The sequence below is a fragment of the Henckelia pumila genome, chromosome 4, assembly GCF_033568475.1.
Source record: "Henckelia pumila isolate YLH828 chromosome 4, ASM3356847v2, whole genome shotgun sequence".
Lineage (NCBI taxonomy): Eukaryota > Viridiplantae > Streptophyta > Magnoliopsida > Lamiales > Gesneriaceae > Henckelia > Henckelia pumila.
In genome coordinates this window covers 5,497,443-5,510,269 of record NC_133123.1, presented here as the reverse complement: position 1 = coordinate 5,510,269, position 12,827 = coordinate 5,497,443, and the positions used below count along the sequence as shown (strand labels likewise).

At 35.7% G+C, this 12,827-nt stretch overlaps 1 protein-coding gene across 1 annotated transcript; it reads left to right on the top strand.

Moving 5' to 3' along the window:
* Positions 1–9,021: 9,021 nt before the first annotated feature.
* LOC140865875 (strychnine-11-hydroxylase-like) lies at positions 9,022–10,844 on the top strand. Its single transcript, XM_073270703.1, has 2 exons — positions 9,022–9,979; positions 10,095–10,844. The coding sequence occupies exons 1-2, from the start codon at positions 9,074–9,076 to the stop codon at positions 10,710–10,712; spliced, it is 1,524 nt and encodes a 507-aa protein (XP_073126804.1). The 5' UTR covers positions 9,022–9,073; the 3' UTR covers positions 10,713–10,844.
* The last annotated feature ends 1,983 nt before the right edge of the window (positions 10,845–12,827 follow it).

Here is a 12,827-nt window from a genome sequence, read left to right as displayed (position 1 = left end):
GAAAAGCTAGGGCGAACAAAGCCCTTCTCCAACAGCTCCTGAATCTGCTCCTTCAACTCTCTCATCTCTGTAGGAGCAAGTCGATACGGTGCCTTAGAGATAGGCACAGTATCCGGCAACAACTCAATACTGAACTCCACCTCTCTCACGGGTGGAACTCCTGCAACATCGTCAGGAAAAACATCTGGATAGTCACGTACCACCTCTATATCTGATAAAGATCTGCTAGAAATATCTGAGGTAGTGACCACACTAGCAAGAAAACCCTGACATCCATGGCGCAACAGTTTCCTCGCACGAACCAGTGATATCATCTGAGGAATACTGCTAGACTGAGATGCAAAGAAAGTAAACATCTCACCTCCTGTTGGCTTCACTGACACTGTCCTACGTCGGAAATCAATCGAAGCTCCATTAACTGATAGCCAGTCCATACCCAAAATCAAGTCAAACCCAGTCAATGGAAGAACCACTAGATCTGCTCGAATGGAGTGTCCCTGCAACTCCAATTCCAGATCCTGATAACACTAGTGGTAGTGATAATCTGTCCGGATGGCTTGGTAACATCGTAACCACTGTCTACAACCTCCGGTGAAATGCCTATCCGTCTGATAAAATCCCGGGAGATAAACGAATGCGTGGCTCCTGAATCCAGCAACGCACACGTGGAATTTCCTCCTACTAGAATTCTCCCTGCACGCAGAAAATATTTCCAAGTAGCTGCACCAAAATCTTAATTTACCCAATTTCACCCCTAAGGACTACTCGTCTCCGAGGCATATTGCATCACCCCATATTTCTTTACGTAAATCGCCATGCATAACTAAGTGGTTTAAAATTAATGCTAACTTAAATTCTAGAAATTTAAATCATACTATAAACATTAAAACTTACAGACCGGTAGCGTGGATTTCTGAGCTCGCATAGCAGTAGTGACCCCTCCAAGGACCGTGCTTTGATACCAACTGAAACGACCCTAACTCTATAATTAATAAATAAATATGCGGAAAAATTTTTTTATTATTATATATACTTACTAAATAAAGTATTGTACATATACGCTCATACGTATATGAACAGAATAAAAAGATTTAAAATAACTAAATAAATAAACAAATAAATACTTAAATAAAAATGCATTCTTAAAAATAAAATAAATATCTGAGTCAAACATTTAATTAAAAAAATACTGCATAAATAAAATGTATAAAATTTGCATGCACTGAAAATAGTTAATAAAATATTCTAAACTCACAACCACTGACAAATAATAAAAATATATCATGCCGACATAAATAAAACATGCATGTGACTCAAACATCTATCACGGTCACGGGGTCACTGCATGTCCGCTCATACGTCCTCGCCTCCGGTGGGAGCTACATCCTCCTCTATGAACTCACCTGCACCATACCAGTGTAGTGAGCCTAGAGGCCCAACATGCTAACATAACAAGGGTTTAAAATAATTTAAAACAATTAAATACTAATACATACATATACATGAATGAGCATGCTTAAAAATTACATAACATAACTTAACTTAAATGAACTTAAATATCATAATCATACGTAATACATAAACATTGTTGAACAATTAATTTTCTAACATCGCATGGTTGTATCCGTAGTGTAACCTTAAATCATACATTAAATACTGATCAGCGTGAAAACCAACGTACGTGGCCGGTGATGAATCACCTCTTAAATTGGCAGTAAACTGCCCTTCAATCATATGGGGACGAATCCCCCTTAAATTGTCACACTACTTCAACTTCCAACATAAAATATTTTCTTGCTCAACCTTAAACATTAAATTATGCATAAAATATTATTTCATGAATGCATGTACTTGAATAAAATGTGTGTCCTTCATATATATTTAATTAAATTTCTTACTAACATATAAATATTAAAATAACTTAAATGCATAAAAATAATTAAATATATAATCAGGACACATGCAAATTTTCTCATGGATTGTACTGGACTGTTGGCTCTAACACTCAAGCCCATTTACTTAAATATGGCCCATTAACATACTTAAGCCCAATATCTTAAACTTTAAGCCCAAATAATTATTCTAAGCCCAATTAAATTAATAAAGCCCATTAAAATACCCTAAGCCCAATAACAACTTAAACTGGCCCAATGGGCCCAAAAACCCAAAGACTGGCCCAATAACTTTTATGGGCTCAAAACCCATAAAATTAATGGACTAACTTAATTAAAATTTTAAAAGTCCAAATAAAATTATTTGGGAGTCCAAATAATTTTATTTCAAATTAATTGACTCAAAAACCCATTAATTCATAAAATATTTTAAAAATAAAAAGACTCGAGCCCGGCCCACCAAACCCGGACCCGGACCCACTTAACCCGACCCACTAACCTACTGACCCGACCCGGACCCCTCAGACCCGACCCGGACCACCCCTAACCCGAAACCCCTCCTAGCTTTCCCACAGCCGCGAGCAGCAGCCTTCCGGGGCAGTTGCCGCCATGCTCCGGCCGTCCCCTGGCCGGAGCACCACCACCTACCTCTAGCCCTCTTCAAGACGTTTCCAACCATGTAAGAACCAGCCCAAACCATCAAGTATAGAGGGAGAACGAAGCTCTGCAAAACTGCCTACCCGCAGCTCGCGCGCAGACAGGAGCAGCTGTGGCGTTTTGCTTCGTTCTTGAGATTCCGACCACCTAAAATCGCGAAACCAATTGCAAAACTCAGACAACATCTAGTAGGTTCCAACCCAACAAACCTCACCCAAAATAGTGGCCTGAGGAGGGAGAACGAACCATTCTACCAGAAGCCAAAAACCTGCGCGCGATTTGCTTGGCTCCAGAAGACATGGCTTCGACTCCAGCCCATTACAGCCCCACAAATCTGACCAAACCCAATCCTAGGGACCCTTGGACCCCCTCTGAACCGTGGACAGCAGCCATGCACAATCCATGCAAGAAAAACGTGAGTATGCAAACCAAAACAATGCAAGAACAAGGTGCAACGTCCAAAACCGAAATTTTCTGGAAAAATATTGGAAAAGTTTGATGTATACACGATACCCACATGCATATACTGATATGGAGAAGAAAAGAGAAGGAAAAATCATGCCTTCCACCAAAGTAGTAGAGAAAACGAGAAGGCGACGAGTCCGGGACGACGGGGGCGATGACAACCGACTTGAACCTTCAAAAACGAGCTATGGAGTTCTTCAAGGATTGCTAGGTGAAGAAGATGAATATGGAGAATGGAGGGAGGCGGCTGATGGCTTGGTCGATGGGTTTGGGTAGATTAGGTTAGGGTTTTTAATATTTAAGAAAATAGGGTAATTAATATATTATTAAGGATATTAAATATATAGATAAAATATAACTTAACACAAAATTCTAAAATAAATATTTAAAAATCTGAAACATTAATAAAAATCCCGAAATTAAAATTAAGGGAATTTTTAAAAGTGATTAAAAGTCATTATCTTGGCTAATTTTGGATAAAAAGGACTCCTAAAATTATATAAAATTAAATACTTAAAATTTTGAGATAATAAAACTCAAAATAATATTTTAGGGCTCTAAAAAGGCTCATAAAATAATTTGGCTAGAAAGTTGTCATCTCGTCCGTCCACGGTCCCGTCTACGCGATCAAATAATTAAAATACTAAAAATCATAAAAATTTACTAATTATGGGTTAAAAGCTTAAAAATAAATTAAATCATGCACAAATAATTCACATAATTATTTAACCCATAAATCTAAAATTTAAATAATTAAATATCCTAATTATGCAGGCGGATTTATGTAATTAAAAATACCGGGTGTTACAGTCCTCCTCATGGGACATTCTAGGACGTGAAGCCTGCTGCTCTAACAGAGCAGTAACCCCTGCCATCAAAGTAGCATTGGCCTGCTCCAATGCTGCAAGTGGGTTCTGCGGAGGTGGAGGTGGAGGTGGAGGTGTAGGTGTAGATTCCCCACGTCTGTTCATCGGTCTGGGAGGCATTCTGCACCACCACATATTTCTTTATGTAAATCGCCATGCATAACTAAGTGTTTTAACATTAATGCTAACTTAAATTCTTAAAAGTAAATCATGCTATAAAAACTTAAAACTTACAGACTGGTAGCGTGGATTTCTGAGCTCGCATAGCAGTAATGACCCCTCCAAGAACCGTGCTTTGATACCAACTGAAACGACCCTAACTCTCTAAATAATAAATAAATATGCGAAATTTTTTTTTTATATACTTACTAAGTAAAAATATGTACATACATGCCCATACATATATGCACAGAATAAATAGATTTAAAAATAAATAAACTAAATAAAAATGCAACCTTTAATAAATTAAATATCTGAGTCAAACATTTAATAAAATACTGATATAAGCAAAAATAAATAAAATTTGCATGCACTGAAAATATTTAAATAGAATATCCCATACTGTCAACCACTGAAAATAAATAAATAAATGTATAACATGCTAAAATATTCAAAACATGCATAAAGACTCAGACGACTATCACGGTCACGAGGTCACTACATGTCCGCTCATATGTCCTCGCCGCCGGTGGGTACCACATCCTCCTCTACGTACTCACCTGCATTATACCAGTATAGTGAGCCTAGAGGCCCAACATGCTAACATAACAAGGGTTTAAAATAATTTAAATCACTTTAATACTAATACATAACATATACATGAATGAGCATGCTTAAAAATATCATGACATAACATAACTTAAATTAACTTAAATATCATAATCATACATAATACATAAACATTGTTGAGCAAAATATTTTCTAACATCGATGGTTGTATCCATAGTGTAACCTTAAATCATACATTAAATACTGATCAGCGTGAAAACCAACGTACGTGGCGGTGACGAATCACCTCTTAAATTGGCAGTAAACTGCCCTTCAATAGTTCACATATGGGAACGAATCCCCCTCAAATTGTCACAATACTTCAACTTCCAACATAAAAATTATTTTTCTTTTGCTCAACCTTAAACATTAAATCATGCATAAAAATTATTTCATGAATGCATGTACTTAAATAAAATGTGTGTTCTTCATATATATTTAATTTAATTTTATACTAACATATAAATACTAAAATAACATTCATGCATAAAATAATTAAATATATATTTAGGACACATGCAATTTCTCATGGTTTGTGCTGGACTGCTGACCCTAACCCTCAAGCCCAATTTCTTAAATTCTGGCCCATTAACACTGAGACTGGCCCATTAACATACTTAGGCCCATTAACACATTTCTAAGCCCAATAAAATTTCCTGGCCCAATAACACTTTATTCTGGCCCAATAGGCCCAAAAGCCCAAAGACTGGTCCAACAACTTCCATGGGCTCCCAAGCCCATAAAAATTATTAGGCTAACTTAAAATAATTATACCAACCCATTAATAAACTTAAATGTAGCCCATTAATTTAATTAATCTAATTAGCCCAATTAAAACACTTTAACTAAATAATTAACTTAAAAATAAAATACCCGAGCCCGACTAACTTGACCCGGACTCGGACCCAACTAACATAACCCATGACCCACGGACTTGACCCAAACCACTAACCTGACCCGGAACCCACTTGGAACCCTAGAACCCGAACCCCCCCTTTCCCATGCTGCCCGCCGCGAGCAGCAGCCCTTCTAGGGCTGCTGCCGCCCAGCTCCGGCCGCCCCTGGCCGGAGCTCCACCGCTCAGACGTGGCCCACGTCTGGGCGGTCCTAACCTGCACCAGCCCCCAACCCCATGCATCCTGGACAACATAATCGATCGCCCCTTCCTCTGAACCCTAATCTGCGCAACCTCGGCACCCGATCGAGCCTAGCTTGCTTCCTGGGCTCGTTTGGCTCGAACCACTCGAGCCCCACGAGTCCAGACCACCCTCTCTCGACCTAGGTACCCCCGACCAGCAGCTGGGCGCACCATGGATGAAGAAACGTGAGTATAGATGGAAGAAATACATGAACATGATGCAAACAACAAAGCAAAACCATTTTCTAAAAAATAAAGAAAAGTTTCGATGCATACACTTCACCTACATAATACATACTGATATGGTGTTTAAAAAAAAAAGAAAATCATGTCTTGCACCGTAGGTTGAAGAGAAGTAGGCGTGTGGAACGATTCCGGGACGACGGGGCGATGACAACTTGCTTTGGACCTTCAAAAACGTGGCTATGGAGTCTTTCTTGGCTGTTGGATCGACGAAGAAGATGATGGAGATGGGGTGAGGCGGCTGATGGAGAGTTTGGGCGTAGGGTTGGGTAGTTTTAGGATTAAAAATTTTAAATATAATTACACTATATAATTTACTTAATTAATATACCAAAATATATAATTTAAAACTCCACTTAAAAGATTTAAATCTGATACTAAATAATAAATCTCGAAATATATAATTAAGGGAATTTTAAAAATACTAAGAAGTCGTTATTTTGGCTTATTTTGAATAAAAACGGACTCCTAAAATTATATAAAATTAAATACTAAAAATATTGAGGAAATAAAACTCAAAATAATATTTTTGGGCTCTAAAAATTCTCATGAAATAAATTGGATAGAAAGTTGTCATCTCGTCCGTCCACGGTCCCGTCTACGCGATCAAAACAATTAATTTCCATAAATCGTGAAAATCACTAATTATGGGTTAAATGCTTAAAATAACTTAAAACATGCACAAAAACTTTCATATAATTATTTAACCCATAAATATAAAATTTTAAATAAATAAATTTTTTAATTATGCATACGAATTTACGTATTTAAAAATACCGGGTGTTACATTAATGTTCTAACAAAAACAAGAAAACATAAGGATTTATCTATAAGAAAAAAAAATCAAAACCCTTACCTTTTGACCGAGTAATGACCAGATATATCAAGACCTTAGATTTACGAAGCAAGACCCAAAATCTGCATTTTCAACTCAATTTTTAAGGCCAAAAAATTAGTAATTAAGAAAAAAGAAAAAACGAATGACTACAAAATGAAATCAGGCAAGAATTTTTTTTTAAAACACATCATTAAAAACAAGAAAATGAGAAAAAACGAGTCCTATGAAAGAGAGGCGCGACCAAAGGAATCGGGCGGAGGCTTACGGCGGAGGCTGGTGGGAACCGACTTAGAAAGAAAGAGGAAAGATTACAGATTACGGGGAAGAAGTGGCTTTTGGACAAGTTTTAATTTTTTTTTAAAAAAAATTACGTGGCATGACATGTCATTAAATCGGGAATGTGGTGGGAAGGGTTAGTTAGGCAGGAGAAAAGATATATATATATATATATATATATATATATATATATATATATATATATATAATTGTGGCAATTTTTAAATTATAATAATAATTTTTTATATAACATTATTACACTAGATATATATATATATATAGTAGAAAATCATAAAATTCGGTTGTCCCGTGAAAGTAATAACAAATTTTTTAATAAATAAAATTTACATTCTATATTAAATATTTGAGTAAAAATTAATTTTTATTTTATTTTTAGTTTTTTTAAATTAGTATATGAGGTATCATATTTTTATTAAAATTTGTATTTATTTAGTGACAAAATGTTTAAATTTGGTATGCGTGTGTCTATGTGTGTGTGTGTGTAAATAAAGATTAACTTGATTTAACTTTTAAATAAATAAAATTTATTTTGATCAATAAATTTTAAAAAAATTCAGACAAATTATTGTGTATGTCAAATAACTATTAGTTTAAGAAAATCAATGAAAAATAATAAATAATAAAATAAATTAAAAGTACAAATCCACTTAATTGGATGAAAAAAAATTACGGATCTCCAAAAAAGTCTTTCAAAAAAGGTGTGCAAAGAATTATGACCGGGCTTTTTCTAACCGGTCCCGCTCTGAATTTAATGATTTAATGTTGGTAGATGGTTCTTTATAGTCTTGTTATAATATTCAAAGTGATAGTTAAGCTATACACGTTATCGCCATTCGTCAACATTTTTTCATTAAAAAAAGGAACAGCACGTAATTGTTGAAAAACGAAGATCCTCTTGTACATAAATAACATAATATTTTGAGATAATTACATTATTTTACTCTTGTAAAATTTTGACATTGCTAAGCATCTTTTTATGAAAAAAATGATATATTAACTGTCCCTTCTCCAAATATTAAGCACATATATGTCCATGTTTTTAAAATCTTGAGTGTACACCTATTTGCCCATGCATGTTTCACAAGTATGCAGTATGCATATTCAAAATTTGAAAACACCAAAAATTAATAAACATAAAGAGTTGAGATTTCAGCAATTTCATGATTCCATATTATAATATATGCAATTTATGTTTAATATATTTTTTATTGCAATTTAGGTTTACTACTTGCAAATGCTGACTTCCAAATGTACCGAACTCATTTATATTATATTAATTGATTGAAAAAAAAGGTTGAGTGATAATTGGACATCATTTGATAGCATATATTATTAATCTATGTATAACTTATCTTATTCAATTTTGCGTTCTTCTAGTCATATTATTTATCCATCTATAAATTATTTATTTTACATCAATTAAATAATTAATATTATTCATATTTTATTTATTGTTAAAAGAAAAAAAATGATAATTTATTGTTTTTATATAAAATTTAATCAATCAAATCAAATCATATACAATCTATCAATCAAATCAAATACTATATTCACTATCATTTTTTATTTTTTTATTATATTATATTATATTAGTTATCTATGTATTATTATATTATATTACTTAATTGTTTAATTAATATCCCTTAATTATTCAAAACTAAAAATGAATGAAGACCGACTATCGATATCTTTATCTTATCCAGCCATAAAGGTCATATTCTACGGAACCAAATAATCAAATTCCATGACCAAATAATACTAATACTAATACTAATAATGATAATAAAAATAAAAATAAAAAATAAAAATCCCCGCTATTATAAATAAGCAAGAAAGTAGCTAGCTATGAATAAAAACACCAATTCACACCTTTACAAAAATCTAAACTCCTACAATCTAATTTCACCGCATGATCATCATGTATTTCCTTCTCGTAGCACTATCTTTCTCGATCATATTTCTTATAAGTCTCTTTAGTCTAAAAAAATCCAACAACAATACTACTACTGCGACTGCTCGGGTCCCGCCGGGTCCGAAAGGGCTCCCGTGGATCGGGAACCTGCATGAATTCGATCCCGTGCATCCCCACCTCTGGCTCTACGGGCTCTCCAAGAAGTATGGCCCTCTCATGCGGATGAAGTTCGGTAGCCGACCCGCGATCGTGATTTCTTCCGCCAGAATAGCGAAATTGGCCTTGAAGAATAATGACTTAGCATTCGCTGGCAGGCCTTCACTAATTAGCTACCAAAAATTTTCTTACGATGGCAGGGATATTACCCTGTCCAGTTACAACGAAACTTGGAAGGAGATGAGGAAACTGAGCATCATCCATCTGTTTAGTAACAAGCAGGTGCTTTCGTTTCGGCCTATTCGAAAAGAGGAGGTTTCTAGCATGATCCAAGAGATGAACGACAAGTCTGTTTCGTCCGAGGTGATAAACTTGAGCCGTGCTGTTTTCTTTTTAACAAACAGGATCATTTGTCGGGCTGGATTCGGGAAGAAGTACGATGAAATGGGTAAAAGGAGGTTCGACGAATGTTTTAAAGAATCTCAAGAACTGTCTAGGGCCTTCTTTGTCGTTGATTATTTCCCTTCATTGGGTTGGATTGATAATTTGACTGGGATGAAATCTAGACTTGACAACAACTGTAGGGAACTGGATAATATTTATCAGGAACTTATAGACGATCATCTAGATCCGAATCGGCCCGACTCGATGAGGGGAGACATTCTTGATTTGCTGATTCAGTTGAAACACAAACAGCAAGCCTCTCCAGTTCCAGTCGAATGGGAAAATGTCAAGGGAATTCTCATGGTATGATTTTTTAATTGAACAATAATTCATGCTTAATTTAGGGATGATTTTTCATTGGATGAAATAAAATATAAAACTTGACTTTTTGTTATGCGTGTTAAAATTTTTATTATAGAACGTATTTATTGCTGGAACCGATACAAGTGCATCACTGATAATCTGGGTCATGACGGCTATCATCAAGAAACCGGAAGTAATGAAGAAAGCACAAGAAGAAGTCCGAAATGCGTTGGGAAACAAAGGTACCGTAGATGAAGAGGATATCCAAAATCTTACCTATCTAAAAGCAATCATCAAAGAAGTACTAAGATTGTTCCCTCCCGGTCCACTCGCGGTTCCCAGAGAAACATTAGAGAAGTGCACTGTAGATGGGTACGAAATCCCGGAGAAAACCACGGTGTACGTGAACGTTCACGCAATCGGTTTAGATCCTGAATATTGGGAAAATCCTACTGAATTTTCACCCGATCGATTCTTGAATAGCACTATCGACTACAGGGGTCATGATTTCGGGCTACTCCCGTTTGGATCGGGGAGAAGAGGATGCCCTGGAATAAATCTTGGCATCGCGACTGTGGAGCTCGCACTAGCCAATCTTCTCTACTTCTTTGACTGGGAGCTTCCCAGTGGAATGAAGAAAGAAGACATTGACACGGAAATGTCTCCTGGAATTACAAGTCACAAGAAAAATGATCTTTGCCTTGTGGCCAAACGCTACGAATATAATAATTAGTGAGACACAAAAATGCATGGTTGTGGTTTTCATTGTAATATAAACTGTCATAAAATATCTTTAGCGCTGCGATAAATATGCATCATTGTAAAATATCTTTAGCGTTGCAATAAATATGCTCAGTTTTGTCAACCATTCCTCAATAATTTTGTATACTTTTTAGAAATTTAATGGTATTGATCAAAATAGACTTTGCAGAGTTTTATAAGTCTAGTGGTATTTTCATATAACTTTTAAGGACCGTTGGGTAGATGCAACCAAGCCACAAACAACTCTCTGACTGTGTGGTGTTGTCACTAACATGATTTTATTTAATATATAGTGTATATAATATGTATAAATTGTAAATTCAAATTTATATTTTTAAATGTTATTATTTTACATGTTTAGTTATTCACATTAAATAAAAAAAATGATTATTTTCTCAAGGATCATTCCTTAATATTTGAAATTTAAAATATAGTTAGGATTCCAGCTTTTGACTTAGCCTTCACATTTTTAAATTTCAAATCTCATTGGTTGTAAACTAATATGAATAGGAATATGATACAGTTGCAACTTCTTGATGTATATATTTGGACGCTAGTTTATCAATGAAAAGCAAGGGAAAAAGTTCTTCTTCTCTATCAATCTATCATGGTATCAAAGCCTTGATCCTTTGCCCTTTTTTTTCTCTCTCTTTTTTTTTCCCAATAGCCATGAGCACCATTCGCAACACCAACGATCCTCACAACTCTCTCATTACCATAAATGTTGCCGCTCAAACTCCCCTTAAACTTACATCCACCAACTACACCTCATGGAAATTACAATTCCAAACATTATTTGTCAGCTACGATCTACTTGGATATATCGATGGGTCAAAACCTTGCCCAGAATCCACGCTCACTCAAGCCAATGTTTCAACGCCCAATCCAGCTCACTTACTATGGATTCGACATGACCAACTTATTCTCAATGCAATAGTTGGCTCCATCTCTCCAACAATAATCCCATTCATTGCTCAAGCAAAAACATCACAAGAAGCATGGACTATATTAGCATCTACCTATGCTAAACCCACTCGAGGACGCATCAAACAAGTTAAGAGTCAACTCAAGCAAATCACAAAAGGATCAGAAAGCATCAGTGAGTTTTTGCAAACCATAAAAGCCAAAGCAGACGAACTGGCTCTTCTTGGAGCTCCAATTGATCCAGATGATTTAACAGAGAAAATACTCGAGAGCCTTGGTGATGATTACAAAGAACTAGTTCGTGCAGTTCAAGCCAGAGATTCTTCCATATCATTTGAAGAACTTCATGAAAAGTTACTGAACTTCGAAGCCTCATTGCTCACAACAAAACCAGAAAAACACTACTTTCCTGCCACAACTAATCCCACCTCTCGAAATACTTCAAACTGGCGTCCTTCAAACAACAGAAACAACCAGCACACGTCTTGGCGACACAATACCAGCAGTGCTACTCAATCGCCTCCATTCAGCAGATTAACTCCAAACCAAGGAAATAGCCCCTCTAAACCATATCTTGGCTACTAACAAAGTTGTGGACTGCTAGGCCATATAGCCAAACGATGCCCATCATATCAGCTAGTACCGATCCAGCAAAATAATAACCCAAATCCTCCGATTACTCCATGGCAACCAAAAGCTCACTATGCAGCTAATACATCCAACCATAACAATTGGCTTTTAGACAGTGGCGCTTCTCATCATGTTACATCTGACTTAAGCAATCTATCTCTTCATTCTCCATACACAGGCTCAGACGACATTATGATTGGCGATGGCTCAGGTCTCTCAATATCACACACTGGTTCTACCTCTCTTACAAATAACCAAAACACTTTTCTCTTGAATAATGTTTTATGTGTTCCAAGCATGAAAAATAATTTAATTTCTATTTCTCAATTTTGCTCTTCAAATCACGTCTCAATAGAATTTTTACCATCATCTTTTCTTGTGAAGGAACTTCGCACAGGGGCAGTACTCTTGAAGGGCCCAACTAAAGATGGAGTATATGAGTGGCCGACACCTCCTCCGGTCCTAGCCTTCTCCACAATAAAAACTTCATCCGTTGAGTGGCATCAAAGATTAGGACATCCTGCACTCTCTA

Bases quoted from the DNA above. Each gene is read 5' to 3' on its own strand.
- LOC140865875 (XM_073270703.1), top strand. From the start codon at position 9,074: ATGATCATCATGTATTTCCTTCTCGTAGCACTATCTTTCTCGATCATA. The intron at 9,980-10,094 runs GTATGATTTTTT...TTTTTATTATAG, and splicing joins ATGTCAAGGGAATTCTCATG to AACGTATTTATTGCTGGAAC.